At 47.0% G+C, this 15,276-nt stretch overlaps 3 protein-coding genes across 5 annotated transcripts in view; 1 reads left to right on the forward strand and 2 right to left on the reverse strand.

Annotated features, from left to right (window-relative positions):
* Positions 1-4,507, reverse strand: part of LOC119373404 (E3 ubiquitin-protein ligase HECTD1) — a 338,907-nt gene extending 334,400 nt beyond the window's left edge. The window contains exon 1 of the mRNA XM_049411288.1: positions 3,892-4,507. Within this exon, the coding sequence (XP_049267245.1) occupies positions 3,892-4,031 (140 nt within the window). The 5' untranslated portion in view covers positions 4,032-4,507. The remainder of the gene's footprint in view (positions 1-3,891) is intronic.
* Positions 1-15,276, reverse strand: part of LOC119373472 (putative methyltransferase-like protein 7A) — a 168,786-nt gene that overhangs the window by 133,884 nt on the left and 19,626 nt on the right. The window lies entirely within an intron of this gene.
* Positions 1-15,276, forward strand: part of LOC119373473 (28S ribosomal protein S2, mitochondrial-like) — a 168,613-nt gene that overhangs the window by 126,955 nt on the left and 26,382 nt on the right. The gene's annotated exons all lie outside the window — the stretch shown is intronic.

Genomic DNA, 15,276 nt, shown 5'->3' on the forward strand with positions numbered 1-15,276 from the left:
ATGCAGACGGCGCGTAAGCTGCAATGATGGTCAGATCCGGAAATAATACGAAAGGAGGAATGGGTTCGATTTCCATCGCCTCGATTGTTCGCTTTCGCATTATATATATATATATATATATATATATATATATATATAATATATATATATATATATATATATATATATATATATATATATATATAAGGGCAAAAAGTGCGGCACGCGAAAGCTTAGCACGGAATTGCGCGAAATGCGGGCGCGCGCGGAGGGGGCATGTCCTCGCTTCTCTGGGATCATTTACGTCACGAAGAAGGGGGGGGGGAGGGGCGGCTTGATGTTGCTGCTCACTCACTGGGCTTATTTCGTTTCCAGGTCAGCGAGAAGCCGCAACTCGAAGCGCTCGCGCAATTTTTCCTCGTTAAATTTAACCCCTTTGTCGGGAGGCAACGTCACGACATTTTTCGGGGGGACTTGCACGATGTGCTGACGCCGGTTACGACAAAATAAAATTTAAAAATAAAGTTTATATACACGAAGAGAGAAATACCGGTGGCAAGAAAACAACGAAATTGGCGGCGAAATTTGCCGATGGCAATAGTCGAGTGTGCGAAGAATTTAGAGAAGTATTCACGCGATTTCTTCTTTTTTTCTGCAAATGAAAGGCCTAGAAGATGTACTGGTAAGCGCGAGTGCACCCTGAAAAAATTAATTACGACATGTTTTTAAAAGCTATTCTCGGTTCCTACTGTACCCTGACGTCAAGACACGGTACGGAATTCTCTTCACGTGCTCGCGCACGATACCGTGACGTCTCCACGGCCGCTCCGTTTCGCGGCTCCATCGGTGACGCACAAGCGGTATATGACGTCATCGTAACTAGCCACACTGGCACGTGAAGTCACCAGAATTGACACTGTGGCCTGACGTCACGATACTGTCGATGCCAGCAGGCGCACCATGCGAAAATAGACTTTATTGTCAAAATAAAATATGAGCATTTTTACTGAGCTTCACACTTGCTCAGAGCCGTCGTAGGGCAGAGTGAATTCAGCTTCAAAAGTTGGTGCAGTACCCCTTTAAATTCTTATAACAGCTCCAACGCCAGTCGACTCTAACCACAGGTGCACAGTCTACGAGTAAATAAGCTAACTGACTAATGGGGTCTTACGCGTCATAACCAAAATATGATAACTAAATACGGGAACTCAGGATTAATTTCGACCACCTGGGAGTTCTGAAACGTGCACCTAAATCTAAGCACACGGGTATTTATTTTTCATTTCGCCCCCACTGAAGTGCGGCGGTCGTGGGCGGGAGTCGCACCCGCGCCCTCGAGCTTAGCAGCGCGACGCAGTACATAAGGTAGGCTGCAGACGTTTCTTCGATTATTAGATGTTGTATTTCGTCTCCATTACAGTGTTCATGGTCAGTTCATGCATCACTGGAGATTCTTTAGAAAATTTAGCTCGAGGAACGTTATTTTTTTTATGCTGATAAAAACTGACCGAGACAGTGCTTATGAAACACTGCTTTACTTCTTTTCAAAAATGATTCACGTTACAAATAAAGGGGAACTCAGATTAAACACTACTTATGACTCAGCCAGATAAAGTATCATTTGCGAACTTTGTTTTTCGCTAATTTCATCGCGACAGGTTGACTGTTAGACTAGAGGAGAACGTGAAGGTCAAAAGTTCAATGTTTCTCCAAATTTTCTCTAAAAATTCCAGCGCCGCTACGTCAGCGCGAGGTCAAATATCTCACCGCATCCCCCCCCCCCTCCTCTTCTGCTTAAGGTCTCGCGTGATTCAGTAAGGTGCTCTTGAACAATGTCAAGTTCAGCGTTTGAATAAGAGCAGACGGCATCAAACGTCGATGACGTCAATGCAGCATCGACACCGGCGTTTCTTCGTTCCCGATCTGTTATCCACTCCTAACGTGTGGTTTTAAGTTACAATTATTACAGTTCAACCTAATGCTATGCCTGCTGTTTCATAATAATAATATATGGAGTTTCGACGACATGGTTATGAGGGTCTTCGTAGTGGAGGGCTCCGGATATCTTGACCACCTGGCGTTCTCTAACGAGCGCTGACGTCGCACAACACACGGGCCTCTAGCATTTCGCCTCGAGATCGAAATGCGTTGAGCTGAGCAGCGAATACCTAAAACATTACGCTTCGATGAGCAGCGATGTCAGAAACGTGTGTGTGTGGGAAAGGTAATATATCTGAAACACTCGCAAAGCCCATGACGTCACGAAAATGAGTCAGCGCTATTGGATGGGGCATTTATGCAAATTCTCTGCGGGAGGGACGCGACGGCTGTGGGCGGGCCTGACATTTTGTTTCCTTACGTTGCAAGCTAATCAGCATGAGGCGGCAGCCACTATTTCAGAGACCACTAAAAAAAAATGCAACATCACTGAAATGCATTCACTGAAATCTTAAATCCAACGACAGATTAGAACCGTATCTTTGACATGTCGCTGTAGCTCGTCCAAATCAATTAGCGTACATAGAATGGCTTGGAACTAGATATGCAGATACAGCCGCTTGTGTGACAAACGGTAGCGTATCGTATCGCATCCAGTCGAAACAACAGAACTATGTCAACAGATACTGAATGAACCTTCGTCTCCCACGTGGGATGATTTCGCATTTGCCCAAACAGAGGAGAGAAGAAGCGCACACAAAGGAAGGCGAAATTCTACGCGCAGTTCGTCTTTTTTTGTTTTCGCAAAAGATTCGAGATTTTTTTTTCTTTTTTGTCAGCAGCTTTTACGCTGACGCGGTTGACAATGTTTGCCTTTTGCTCAGCTGCAAGGTTTTTGCCTTACGAGCATTTTTGTTTCCTGTCGAGTGCTCAGTCACACCGATATATCAAAGGTTCGTGACACAGCAGCAGACGAAAACTGCGATAAAGATAGCCTGACGTGGAGCCTATTTTGTTTTATCTTTGGTATCGCGCTGCAGTGTAAAGACAGTTAAATAGGCAGTTTTACAAATAGGTTCGTAGCGATAGCGTTGCCAACGCGCGTACCAAGAGGTTAGCGTATGACGCATGCGCAGTGGCAACAAACGCTAACGCAAAGCTCTGCGTACTCAAAAACTGCCTAATAAACTACGCGGTATGGGGGGCAAGAACTGCGTGCAAGCCATCTTGCAATTAGCCAGTGAAATGAAGAACCGCTAGTTACAGCTAGTCCGTGCACTGAGCGTCTCTCGTTTCGATACCGCGCCATCGGAGGGAGCCAGCGCAAGAGATGGGGGTTCATAAATAGAAATTACGAAAATCTATTCGAATATGGCTTCTTCCAAGGCGGGGGTTATACAATTCAAGTCCGAGCACGGCTATGCAACTTGAATGATGTAGTACAAAGAACACTTCCACGAGAACCTGACAAAATGATTGCTACCACTCCCCTCAAAACTTGGGCGAAGAAGAAAAAGAAAGAAACGGGCCAGTGCGCAGGGAACTGACTTTGTTTCCGTGACTGCAACCCCCCCCCTCCCCCCACACACACACACTTCCAATTCCCAAACATAGAAACGGGGAAATACAATTTAACAGGGAAGGAAAATACAAAAGCCAGTAACATTGTGGTCGTCGCGCTAGCAATCAACTAGCCACTTGAGGCTCCGACACGAAAAAACAAGATCGCTCTCACGTTATCTCAACCTCATGGCCGAAAAAATTGCGCTATTCGGCGCAATTGCTTTGACAAAGAAGGGTGATATCATCGGGGGTGAAAATAAAACGAGGAACAACAAGCTATGCCCCGAAGCGAGCACGAGAAAAAAAAAAAGGAAATCATGAAGCGCCGGAGAAAAAAAATTTTAAAAAAATGCAGAGACGCGCCGTGAATGCGAATACCACGAGATCGTTCCGAGATTTAGGGCTACGCACCTTTCGAAGCAGCGGTCCACGTTGTCAGACATGAGCAGTAGCATGCAGAGTTGTTCCAGGGCTATGAGCTGCATGTCCCGCTCGTCTCCTTGACCCATGTTGAGCCATTCGAGCAGTGTTTCGGGGTCTGCGTCCGCCATTTTTGACCGAACTCGCTAACCGTTCTTGCCTTGGAGCACTAGGGAAGTGTGAAGCACAAAAAGGAAAAAGGCCACACGACGGGTTGTCGTCTCGAACGGCGGCACAGGCTGTGCTGAACCCCCGCCGGGGCAAAGCCGAGGTCACAGCGTGCAGCCGCGCAATCACATATCCGATGAGCCACGTCTCGTACTGCTTTACTAGAGGAGACGACACCGTCTCAAAGGGTGCACACTGGAAAGACCAGCAAACACGAGAGGTGGGTGTAACACGGCAGTCGTCCGGCTCCCGAGGCACAGTGACGCTGATTTCGCTGCTAGGGCTCGCTGCGGAGTAGGCACCATTCACACCATCGTCGAGTAAAGGCGGCAGCAGGTGTTTTTCTTATCCACGGGAAGGAAGGATCGCTGGTCCCGGGCTCTATTTTCCGATTTGAAGTCACTGACAGAACCGGATCCTTCCTCCCGGCGCCGACAGATGACGAAACAATCGGGTTGAGAGAAGAAAAAAAAATAATCTTAATTAATAAAGAGGTCCACCGCACCGAAGGAAGGGACGACACGACCGAGTGCTAGGCCTAAAAGCGGCGCACTGACGCAGCGTAGTGCAAGTGGACCCGCCGCGCGCCAGTGGGCGCCACTGTCGCGCAGAGCTTTTCAACTGCATCAGTTGTGAAACTGCGTTCCCAAACCCAAACGTGCCCATAACCTGCCTTACAAAAATTTACAAATTGTCGCGCCATCTAGTGGCTACAATATAAAACAATTTACCACAACAACAACGTTTTTGCGAGCGTTTATAACTGATTTCTAAGTTACAGAGGACGCAATAATAAGCATGCTTCGCAATTTTGGTGAAAGAAGGGTTTAATGTTGATGCATGGGGCTTATTGGGAGTTTCGCAACTCATAAGATTGAATGTCTCTGATTGTCATGTGCTTTCCGGTTTTTCCGCGTTGCCGAGAGAAAAAAACAGCTGATTGCGGATGGCGAACTTTCTGGATCGCTGCCCGTGCTCCGTTGTCGCTGGGCAAGCGAGCGGTCTTATAACGTTGTTTTGTTTGGCAACGTCGAAGCTGATTGCGCTACTGGGCTTTGGCTAATTCTCCAGCGCTGCTTCGAATGCTAGAGTGTTGTCGCAAGCGCGCTCAAAGCGACAGAATTTGTTTTGGGGCCGCAGAACCCTCGCAACAGTTGGCCAAGTGGCCACTACTGGTACACAAATTTGCTAACATCTGTTCTAAACAGTAATGTCATGTCCCTCTTCGTGCTGCCGTTGGTGTGCGTGCCAGTTCTATATTGAAATCAAGAGCTGTTTTGTTACGTGTCAAACCACAAGTCACGTTGTGTCTGAATATGCTACATTTGTACGCAAGTACTGGCACTAGCTTGCGCTGATAGAAACAGCGCTGTTGGAAGTATCGATGAACAGCTAGACGTAACTACAGAAATTGCAAGAATCAGGTTGTCGCAATGTCGTGAGCACGCTTGTCCCAGGCATTCTTTGACATGGTCATACTGACCAGCAAGGCCTTCCGGCGATCAGTGATGAACTACTTTTATTTCAGCTTTTATTGCATAGCAATAATGACTTCGGTACCGCAATCATTGGCTCGACATAAAACAGCATTCCGCTGCATAGGTGCTGCCCTCTGCCAGGCGCCAGCGAAGGCTCATTTGGCGCGCACAATTGACATGCATAGCCAGAGAGTACGCTTACTGCTACCTCGTTTCTGCCTGAACATCAACGCAAGGCCGTACGTCTTGGACCGTATCAATCAATAAAGCACTTGACAACGCTATATGCATGCACCTGTACCCTACCTGTACGGTTGCCGGCGGTGCGCGCCGCATTTCCCAGTAGTAGAGCGCATATCGACAACAAGCCGCACCTCCTACAGCAAAGAGCGCATACGTTTTTGTTTGTTTGTCTGTTTGTTTGCTAAGAATTTTAATAGGTAGGGATCTGTGGTTTGAGATGCAGCACAGCAGGCCCGTGCAGTGGCGTAACTAGGGTGGGGCAGGGGGGTACAAGTGCCCCGGGCGCCACTTGGGAGGGGGCGCCGAGCTGACTCTGCCTGACATGCGCACGGCGACTTCCCGAGGACACAAGCGCCTCATGGAAAGGTCGCCCCTACAGGTTCGAAGCCAGTGGGACATGCCCCCACACTGTTCCAACAACCCCTTCCTCGCCTTCTTCTCCCCTGGTACCACCCGTGAGGCTAGAGACTCCTTTGACTAGTTAAATGGTGCTCCTTTTCTTCAACAAACGAAACAATCTTCTAGAAGCCTGTGGCTTCCGACATTCAATTTGTCTGCGTAAGCAGCACTGCCTTTTCTCGTCTGGTCCAGCGTAACTTCTGTCTTGAAATTGTTCTCGAGGAGGTGAAGGCTTGCGCTATATTCTGTAGCCCTTGCATGAGCACGTCTCTGCGCCACGACTTCGGAATGCCTCATCGTTCTCTCCCTTTTTTTGTGCTCATATCCAAGCCCATGAAAAGCAATAAGATAAAAAGGTCGGTGTAAGCCCGTTTCCACATCAGCATGATTTTAACCATGAACGTACCCATCCAGGGTCGTAGACAAAAACTTTCTTTCTGGGGTTCTGACTTCCCTTTATGTGTGATCTGGCATGTTTTTTGTATGTATGTGCATGTACATACGTATACAAAATGTAATAATATCGGGGCGGTGGGAGGTTGAACTAGAAGTGTGCACGGGCTCCGGGTAGCCCGAAAGCCCGACGCGGGCCGGGCTCGGGCGGGCCGACGTATTTTCACCTCGGGCCCGGGCCGGGCTCGCACTACTTGGAGTTTTATCGGGCCGGGCTCGGGCCCGGCGCAAACCCCGACTCAAGCCCGAAATATAGAGAAGGAGCGGGAATTGTTTTCCAGCACGCACACAGCGCCTTTTCCGCAACCGCCCTTTACAGCTTTTCCTTTCCATTCGCTACTTTAAACAAGGGGAGCAGGTAAAGCACTGCCTCTGTTGCACTCCGACGAACAGAGAAGTAACACCACCTGTGCTAGTGACGGCGCCACGCGACTGTTCGCGTTAGATTTAAGGCCAAATCCCATATGAGTGAAAATGCACGCGACAGCGACGAGCGACCCGACGTAGATCGACTTCGCAAGCTGATGCTTGCATGGGCATACCCCATACACGTGACGGCTATGGCGAGCGAGGCTGGCATGAGGCCGTCTTAGAGACTGTTCGTCGTGTGTCGTTTGATCATATTTGATATGCTCAATAAAATGCCAAATTACCGGAAAACGATCTTTTGTTTTCGCAGCGAACCTTCAAAAAGTCGGGCCGGGCCCCGGGATTGTGTTTTCGTACGTCGGGCCGGGCCGGGCGGGCTCGCAGCCCTTTGCCGTCGGGCTCGGGCGGGTCTGCGATAAGTCAGCGGGCCCGGGCCGGGCTCGGGCTCAGAAATACGGCCCGTGCACAGCTCTAGGTTGAACCTCTCAAACATCCTTCTAGCTTCGCCACGGAACTTATCGCTTGAAATGTTCGTTTTCTTCTGGTTCGGCCTAAACAACCTTGGTTTTGTTTATGAAACGCGTTAAGGTGCCGAAAAGGTAAGGAGGGCAAAAGATAAGGATAAGGTCGGTTTGTGAATACGGGCCGTAATAACCGTAGTGAACATCGGAAAGGGAAAGCGCTGCCCATGGTCTTGTTGCTTAAGGGTTGCGATTGAGCAGCTCTTTACCGACTCATCTGACATGTCAGTCTGCAAGCTTACGGCAAGCTTTCATGGGCAGACGTCGGGATGAAATAACGAAATGAAAAAAAAAAAAAAAACTAATTATGGACTTTCCTGCAAGGTTTTTTTTCTTGCCTTTTTCAAATCAGAAAGTCGTTCGCAGACTGCTTCCTGCCATCAAATCACGTCACCCCTCCTTATTTTCCCCTGTGTATCGGTGCCTTCCCCATGACATTTCCCCAATCAGGATGGGGTTGATTATGAGCAATGACGAGCCTGAAGTAATGTTTCAGAAAATGAGACGACTTCGTGGTGTGGGCGTCTTCACATGAAGCGGGAGGTGCCACGTGTGAACTCACTGTCGCTCACCAAATTAAGATTTGCGTTTCTAGACTGCAGATAATGTCGCCTTCTCGGAAGTGCTTGCTGCAAACACGTGTGCGGGACATGTTCGTTATCCTTAAAGTAAAACCGTAAATGTGAAATTACTCCCTGCTCTTTTTGCATGCGCGGTGCACTAATTGTGTCACACAGCATCACTGAGAACATTGGTCACGCTTTCCAAGCTCTTGTTGTTTCTAGACGCCAGTGCACATGACCTGGTTGTGAAACGAGGCTGATTGAAGGAGGAAACTCAAAGAAAAAAACGCGCTCGGGCCGCCGGCTTCCCCTCTTTAGAGCAAGGTTCTATGAAGGAAGGTGACATCACGATCACGTGATGGTAGCACGTAAAGGTAGCACGGCGACAGCAGCGCCCGTGTCTCCAGTGGTGTGCCTCGTGCACAATAGCACCAAAGAGATACAGGAAGTAGAACTGCAATGGCAAATTATCCTATTACGATCACATTCGTGCCACTATTACTGTGAACTCAGCTTTAACAAGCGAAAAACTTGCGAAAAACTGAAGGATATATACATGTACTAACGCCCCTACACGTTTCTCGTAGTGATCACAAACGCAGTTCGGCCGTGATTTGCCGAGAGCTGTTCATCTTGATATTTTCTCGTTCGTTTCGTTTCGTTGTTTTGCTTCTGTCGGTGAGCGCGGTGGCAATAACAGCAGCCAGGTGTAGTCTGACCCCAGTGATGTTGACGTAGTTTGTACGAGCGAGCCTCGCAGCAATTCTGCGTCGGATTTCGCACGTGTTCTGCCGCTGTCCCGCAGAGAACTATGGGGCTTCGATGGTTTTGATCTCGTGGTACATTTCTCCGTACCTTCCCTCCTGCTCTTAGGATGCGTGCCGCATTCTACGGGCGGATTGTGTGGCCCTGCATGGCCCTGCTCTGCCGCGGTTCTCTTCATGTCATGGCGCCTATGCTCGAGTTCTTCAAATGGAAAACGCCATTAATAAAAACGAAAAATCGAATACGGGATAACATAAGCAGTATTTGGCAATCGGACGCCTCGTATGCCGTCTACGAAAACGGCGCTTCGCTTTCCGTCGGTTGGAGCCAAGCTTCGTACGCAGAAAGAGCTGCCGCCGCCGCGAGAGCACGGGGGATCGTTGCAGACTCACTGAAATGCAATCCTGCTTCCATGTTGAGGTCTTCGCTGTGAGGTTCAAAGACTGCAACCATATCCATCGCGGCAATCACGAAAGCCGCGGCTTCACTGCACCGCGGCCAAGCAGCAGCCAATCGCAGGCGTGGTGACGTGTGATGAAGCATTCTTATTCGCTGAGAGCAATCAGATTCGCGACGACATCGCTTCAGCACTGAGTATTGGGCGAGAAAAATTGAGTGAGAGATATTCGGTCTTCGCTTATGGCCTTATCTCCACTGATAACTTATCTTTTCGCACTCAACCTGCACGTATTCTTCAATGCGCCAGCTCATTCTGCCTCAACGTCATATTTCTCGTTAGCTTACCTTTAAGACTCCTAACTGACTGTGCGTATCGGACGCCCAAGCAGGAAAGTTACACCATAAGAAGATATACGCTCATGTTTTACCCACTACCTCGGGGGGAGGAGGCGGATCACGAAGATCGACTTCATTGTCGGCTTCAGTGAGACTGTAAGTTACAATGACACTTCAGTTTCTGCTAATAGAGCTCAATATTTTTCGTTTGATGTTTCACGTAAACGGGTTACGGTGACTACATGAGATGGTATCAGCGTCATCTGGTCGATATAGACTCTGGATGAGGCATAAAACACACGCAAAAAAAGACTGATGTTTCAAATAGATAACGTCGCCATTTGAAATAACTTTCTCCAATCTCATATATGGGTCATTTATGAAGGCAATTTGGTGCCGCGATTACAACAACATGTATCCACCTCCAAAATGACTAAAATCTAGACGACTATTCTGAAATATAGTTTTGTTTCATGGTTATGTATCAACACATGTTGATCGCAGGGGTTCCCTCAAGAAGAAAATGCTTTAGACAAGACATGCCTGTGTAGCTCCTGACAGCACTTATAAAGAAAAAAAAAACATGCGATGAAGACAGTCACGTGCCGGCCGCCGTTCGCAAGCGAGAGGTCCGCGTGTTTGAGACCTCTGATCTAGACTGCAGCCGACGGCGGTTATGTGTGGCCGGAGAGCGACAGCTCCTTTCTTAGAGCTGTCGCTCTCCGGTCGCACAAATATAAAGAACGCGTTTTTCTGGGCAACCATTGTTCACAATCAAAATGAGCACTGGCGCCGCAAAAGCCAATAATATATGCGACAACAGGGTTTGCCGGAACGAATTTTTGAATGCATCATTTGCAATGATAAAAAAAAGTTGCAGGCATAATAGGCAGATTCGATGTACGCAATAAGTAATTTTGAACAATACATTTGATGGTGATGTAACCAAAAACGATAAGAACCGTTTGCATGCCTACTTCGTCGATCTCTTTTGTGTGGTATGTAATTTACGAACTTTTCGTGCAAAGCGAAGACAACAGGACAGCGGCAAGGTCCGTTTCTTCTTTCAAATTTTTTCTAACCTTGCGGACTTCTGGGGTGTCGTACGATGCGTGGATGTGAATAATAATAATAATAATAATAATAATAATAATAATAATAATAATAATAATAATAATAATAATAATAATAATAATAATAATAATAATAATAATAATATATGAATAATCACTATCATTACCATCATGAAGGGCGCGGAAATATATTTGCCATGGGCGCCGTCCTATCTAGTTACGCCACTGGGCCCGTGGCGCGCTCGGTGTTGCTTTTATCCAGGCTTAGGCGTGCGCACAGGGGGCGCTAAGTCTGTTTTTTACCTTTACTCACACGGACTGTTTCTTCTCTTCGCAGTTTAAAATGCGAGGTTTAAATCGCTTTAGTCTCATTTATGCATCCATTGCGAATCCCAGTGAAAACAGCTCTGTCACAGCAAGACGCAACGCAAGTCGATCGACGTCCCAAGAAATGTTCATAGCGACGTTTTCTCTCAAACGCGGCCATTCGTCCAAATCACAGTTCGGCACTTTTCCTTCCTGGTCACTTGATGACAATTGGATGGATGGATGCTATGAGCGTCCCCTTTATAACGGGGCGGTGACATGTCTGCCACCAGGCTCGAAGGAGAAAAAAAGAAAGAAAAAAAAAACTTCCTTGTTTCATGTTGTCCTAGTGCCTTATCTACATTGATTAAATCTGTGCTATTATACCAAAAAATATAAATTCACGGTCCATCTCTCTGCCTCTTAAGGCAGAATGACCTTTTTTTTCCCCAATTATTTATTTTTGTACTTTATCTCTACTTTTCTGCCACCAATACTCTAACCGTCTCTTACTTATTTCTATCGCGGACGTGTTCAGCTTTCCATTGTTGTCCCTAAAACCCAAGGCTTCATGTAGACTCGTGCCCACACGTATACCTGGGTGAATATCGCCACATTCAATCAGTACATGTTCCATCGTTTCCCTATAGTTCCCCCGCAGCATGTACATTGTTCTTCTTCGTTACTGAATCTCGCTTTATAACTACGCGTTCTAAGGCAGCCCGACCTTGCTTCAAACAGTAAAGCGCTTCCCCTTGAATTATCATAAACCTTCCCTCCTTATTTCGTTTTTTCCGTTTCGGTAGTTACTCAGAGCCGGCTTCTTTTCCATCGCTGTCATCCAATAAGTCCTCTCCGCCTCTCTGACCTTCCGCTTAATGCTCCTTGTTGCCATATCGCCCGCACTGCCAGCCGTATATTTACTGGTGAGCCTCCTAGTTCTTTTTCTCCACTGAATGTCAACGCTTTTTCTATACAAATACCTGAAAACCTTCTCTGCCCATCTATTCTTCTTCATTTTCCTCAGCCTCTCTTCGAATCTCATTTTGCTCTGCGCTTCCCTAACTTCAAAGCCTGTCCGTCCCATATCACCATTTACCGCCTCATTTGTCGTCTTCCCGTGAGCGCCCAACGCGAGACGGCCCACCGTCCTTTGATTTACATCCATTCCTTATTGCACCTCTGACTTCATGCACACCACTGAGTTCCCAAATGTAAGCCCCGGAACCATCACACCCTTCCACAGCCCTCGAAGCACCTCGTACCTATTGTATCCCCGTAAAGATCTGTGCTTCATAATTGCAGCATTCCTCTTTCCCTTTGCTACCGATGCTTTCTCTTGTACCTCCATATATCTATCCCCCTCGTTTACCCATACTCCGAGGTACTTGTACTCGCTTACCCTCGGTATTTTTTGGCCCTGTATTAAGACCGTATGGTCTCCGTGATCATTGAATACCATCAATCCACATTTTGTTGCACTAAATCCTAGTCCTAGAGCCTCACACTCCCTTCCGCATATATCTGCCAGTCGCTGTATATCATCTTGACTGTCCGCAAATAAGACAATATCATCAGCATAAAATAGACCTGGAAGCTTCTGCTCAACCATCGCTCCGACCTGTTTGTGTGACAACTTAAATCCAATGTTGCTACCTTCTAGCGCTTTTTCCATCCTCGCCATGTACAGCATGAATAACAGCGGGGACGAAGGACATCCCTGTCTCAGCCCCTTGCTAATTTCAACGCTGTCCTTGCTACTTATTCCTTCCCATTCTATACAAACTGTATTTTCTCGGTATATTTCCCTCAAAAGCTGTACACAGTCGTCACCTATGCCCACTTCCTTCAATATATCCCACAAAATTTCCTGATTAACGTTGTCATACGCCCCGGTGATATCTAGATAAGCTACGTATAAGGGCCTGTTTTCTATTTTAGATATTTCAATACACTGGGTAAGAACAAACAGATTATCGTCTAACCGCCTGTCGATTCGAAATCCATTCTGAAGTTCTCCCAAAATATCCTTTTGTTCTACCCACGCTTCTATTTTTAATTTTACTGCCTGCATCGCCAACCTGTATAGCACCGATGTAATTGTTAGCGGTCTATACGAGCGAATGTTATCCTTTTCTCCCTTGCCTTTATAAATTAAGTTCATTCTACTTTTTCGCCAACTGTCTGGTATTTCCCTCTCCTGTAAGCACTTTTCTACGGCTTTCAGCAGTGCTTCTTTAGTGTTATGTCCGAGTTCGTTAAAGGGACACTAAAGGCAAATAACAATTTATGTCAAAGTGAAAGCCCAACGTATGACAACTTCTAAAACGGCAATATTATCAACAGCAGTGCCCTACTTACCGAGAAATTAAGCTAAATGTATGACATGATGAGCGCCACGAGTGGGACATTTTCGAAGTGATCCCGATGACGTAGGGAAGTCGGCCTACAATAAATCACTAGTAATCAAACTAGCAGCAGTAAAAAAAGAACATTCCGAGCATCAAAAGACGTAATAAAATGCTGTTTGTTCGTTTCCGCTTGATTCATGGAAAACAAAACCTCCGTGGCGTTGCCATGGGGAACGGCGCGCGTGCTTCAAAGGTTCCGTTTTCGCCGAACTGTGCCTCGCCCGTCTCAGTGGTAGTTTCGGGATCGCGTACTGCCGGGCGTGTTTTGCGCGCTCGTGAAAGTCGCTCTGACAGAAAGTTCGACAAAATGCCGCATGCGTGTGATATTGCCGGATGCCCGAATGGTGCACAACGCCAGTTCTGCAGCAAGGAAACCGGTTTGTCTTTTCACTGGGTGCCGCGGAATGAACCCTTACGCTCGAAGTGGCTTAGTGTCATGCCATTGCGCCAGTGTGCTAAACAGTCAAAACCTCTGCGTGTGTGCTCGCTGCACTTTCGTACTGAGGATTACGAGACCAACCGCAACTTGGTGATGGCTTTGAATGTGCCCATCCGAGCAAGTCTTTGCCGCAGCGCCGTTGTTGCTGGTCCCGCTACTTCCGCTCGGCTGCTACTAGTGTCGGCGGCCGCGCAGTAAAAGCGGGCAACGCTGGGCACGGCAGCAGTGACGTATGAGAGTCGTATTTTCAGGCGGGAGATTTGAAGCGCGCTAACGCGATGCGGACCACTAAAAACGTGGTTTTATTTCAAAATAAGCACTTCCTTGGCACAAAAGCAGCGCTGCGAGGTTTCTGGACCGCTATTTCAACAATCAACGTCGACTTAATATTTGCCTTTAGCGTCCCTTTAATGAGGCTGACGGGAACCCCATCTAAGCCCGGAGTAGTGCGCTTGGGAATTTTTCCTTCGGCCTTCTTCCAATTGAAATTCCGTGCTACATCTTCGTCGGTTGCACTCCTTTGCGTACTTTTACTCACCGGGGGAATCCCCTGGGGGACCTTTTTAAACGAATCGGCTGTTATCTTTCGGATGTAACCTAGCACTTCATATCCTTCCAATTTATTTCCTCCTTCATCTACCATATGTTGTTGCATTGTGACAGACTTCCTACCCAGCGCCTTTATGTGGCTCCAAAATATCCTAGGCGCGGCCTTCTTCTTTTCACGAATCTCTGTCATCCAGCGTTCACTTTGACCTTTAATTTTTGCCTCGACTAATTTCTGCACAATGGATTTTCGCTCTAAATATATTTCCCATATTTGGTTGACTTCGTCCTGTGGCCGCTTCTCCTTTTTTGCCTGTCTGTGCTCCCGTGATGCCTGCCGTCGCATCTCGATCGCTTCCCGGATTTCTTTGTTCCACCAACTTTTTGGCTTTTTCTTTCCTTTCCAACAAATAGTTTTCTTCTCTATTTCCATTTCTTTCGTGATTACATGTAGCAGCTCACTATACTTCCAGTCTTTGCCTGGTAGTTCGTCTACTTTTTCCTCGACTCTTGCGGCTATATTTGTTATTTGTTTGTCATTTAGATACGAGCTGCCAAACTTTGATTCTATGTTCTTATTTTCAGTTTTATATCCCATTTGTAATATTATGCGTTTATGATCACTACCCAAGCTGTTAATGCCTTCTTCGTCTATTCTCATCTCTTTAAGTTTGTCATATATTCCCTCTGTCATGAGACAGTAATCAATGCTCGATTGCCTGTTTCCGACTTCCCACGTGATACACTTAGGCCCCACGTTAACTATCTCAAGACTATGTTGCTCGCAGAGATCTAGCAATAACTTGCCATTGGTGTCTGAATATCCGTCAAGGTCATGAATGTGAGCGTTCATGTCCCCTAGAAGGATTATTTCGGCATCATGACCAAATTCTTTAATATCGGTGCT

This window comes from Rhipicephalus sanguineus, chromosome 11, assembly GCF_013339695.2.
Source record: "Rhipicephalus sanguineus isolate Rsan-2018 chromosome 11, BIME_Rsan_1.4, whole genome shotgun sequence".
NCBI classification, from domain to species: domain Eukaryota; kingdom Metazoa; phylum Arthropoda; class Arachnida; order Ixodida; family Ixodidae; genus Rhipicephalus; species Rhipicephalus sanguineus.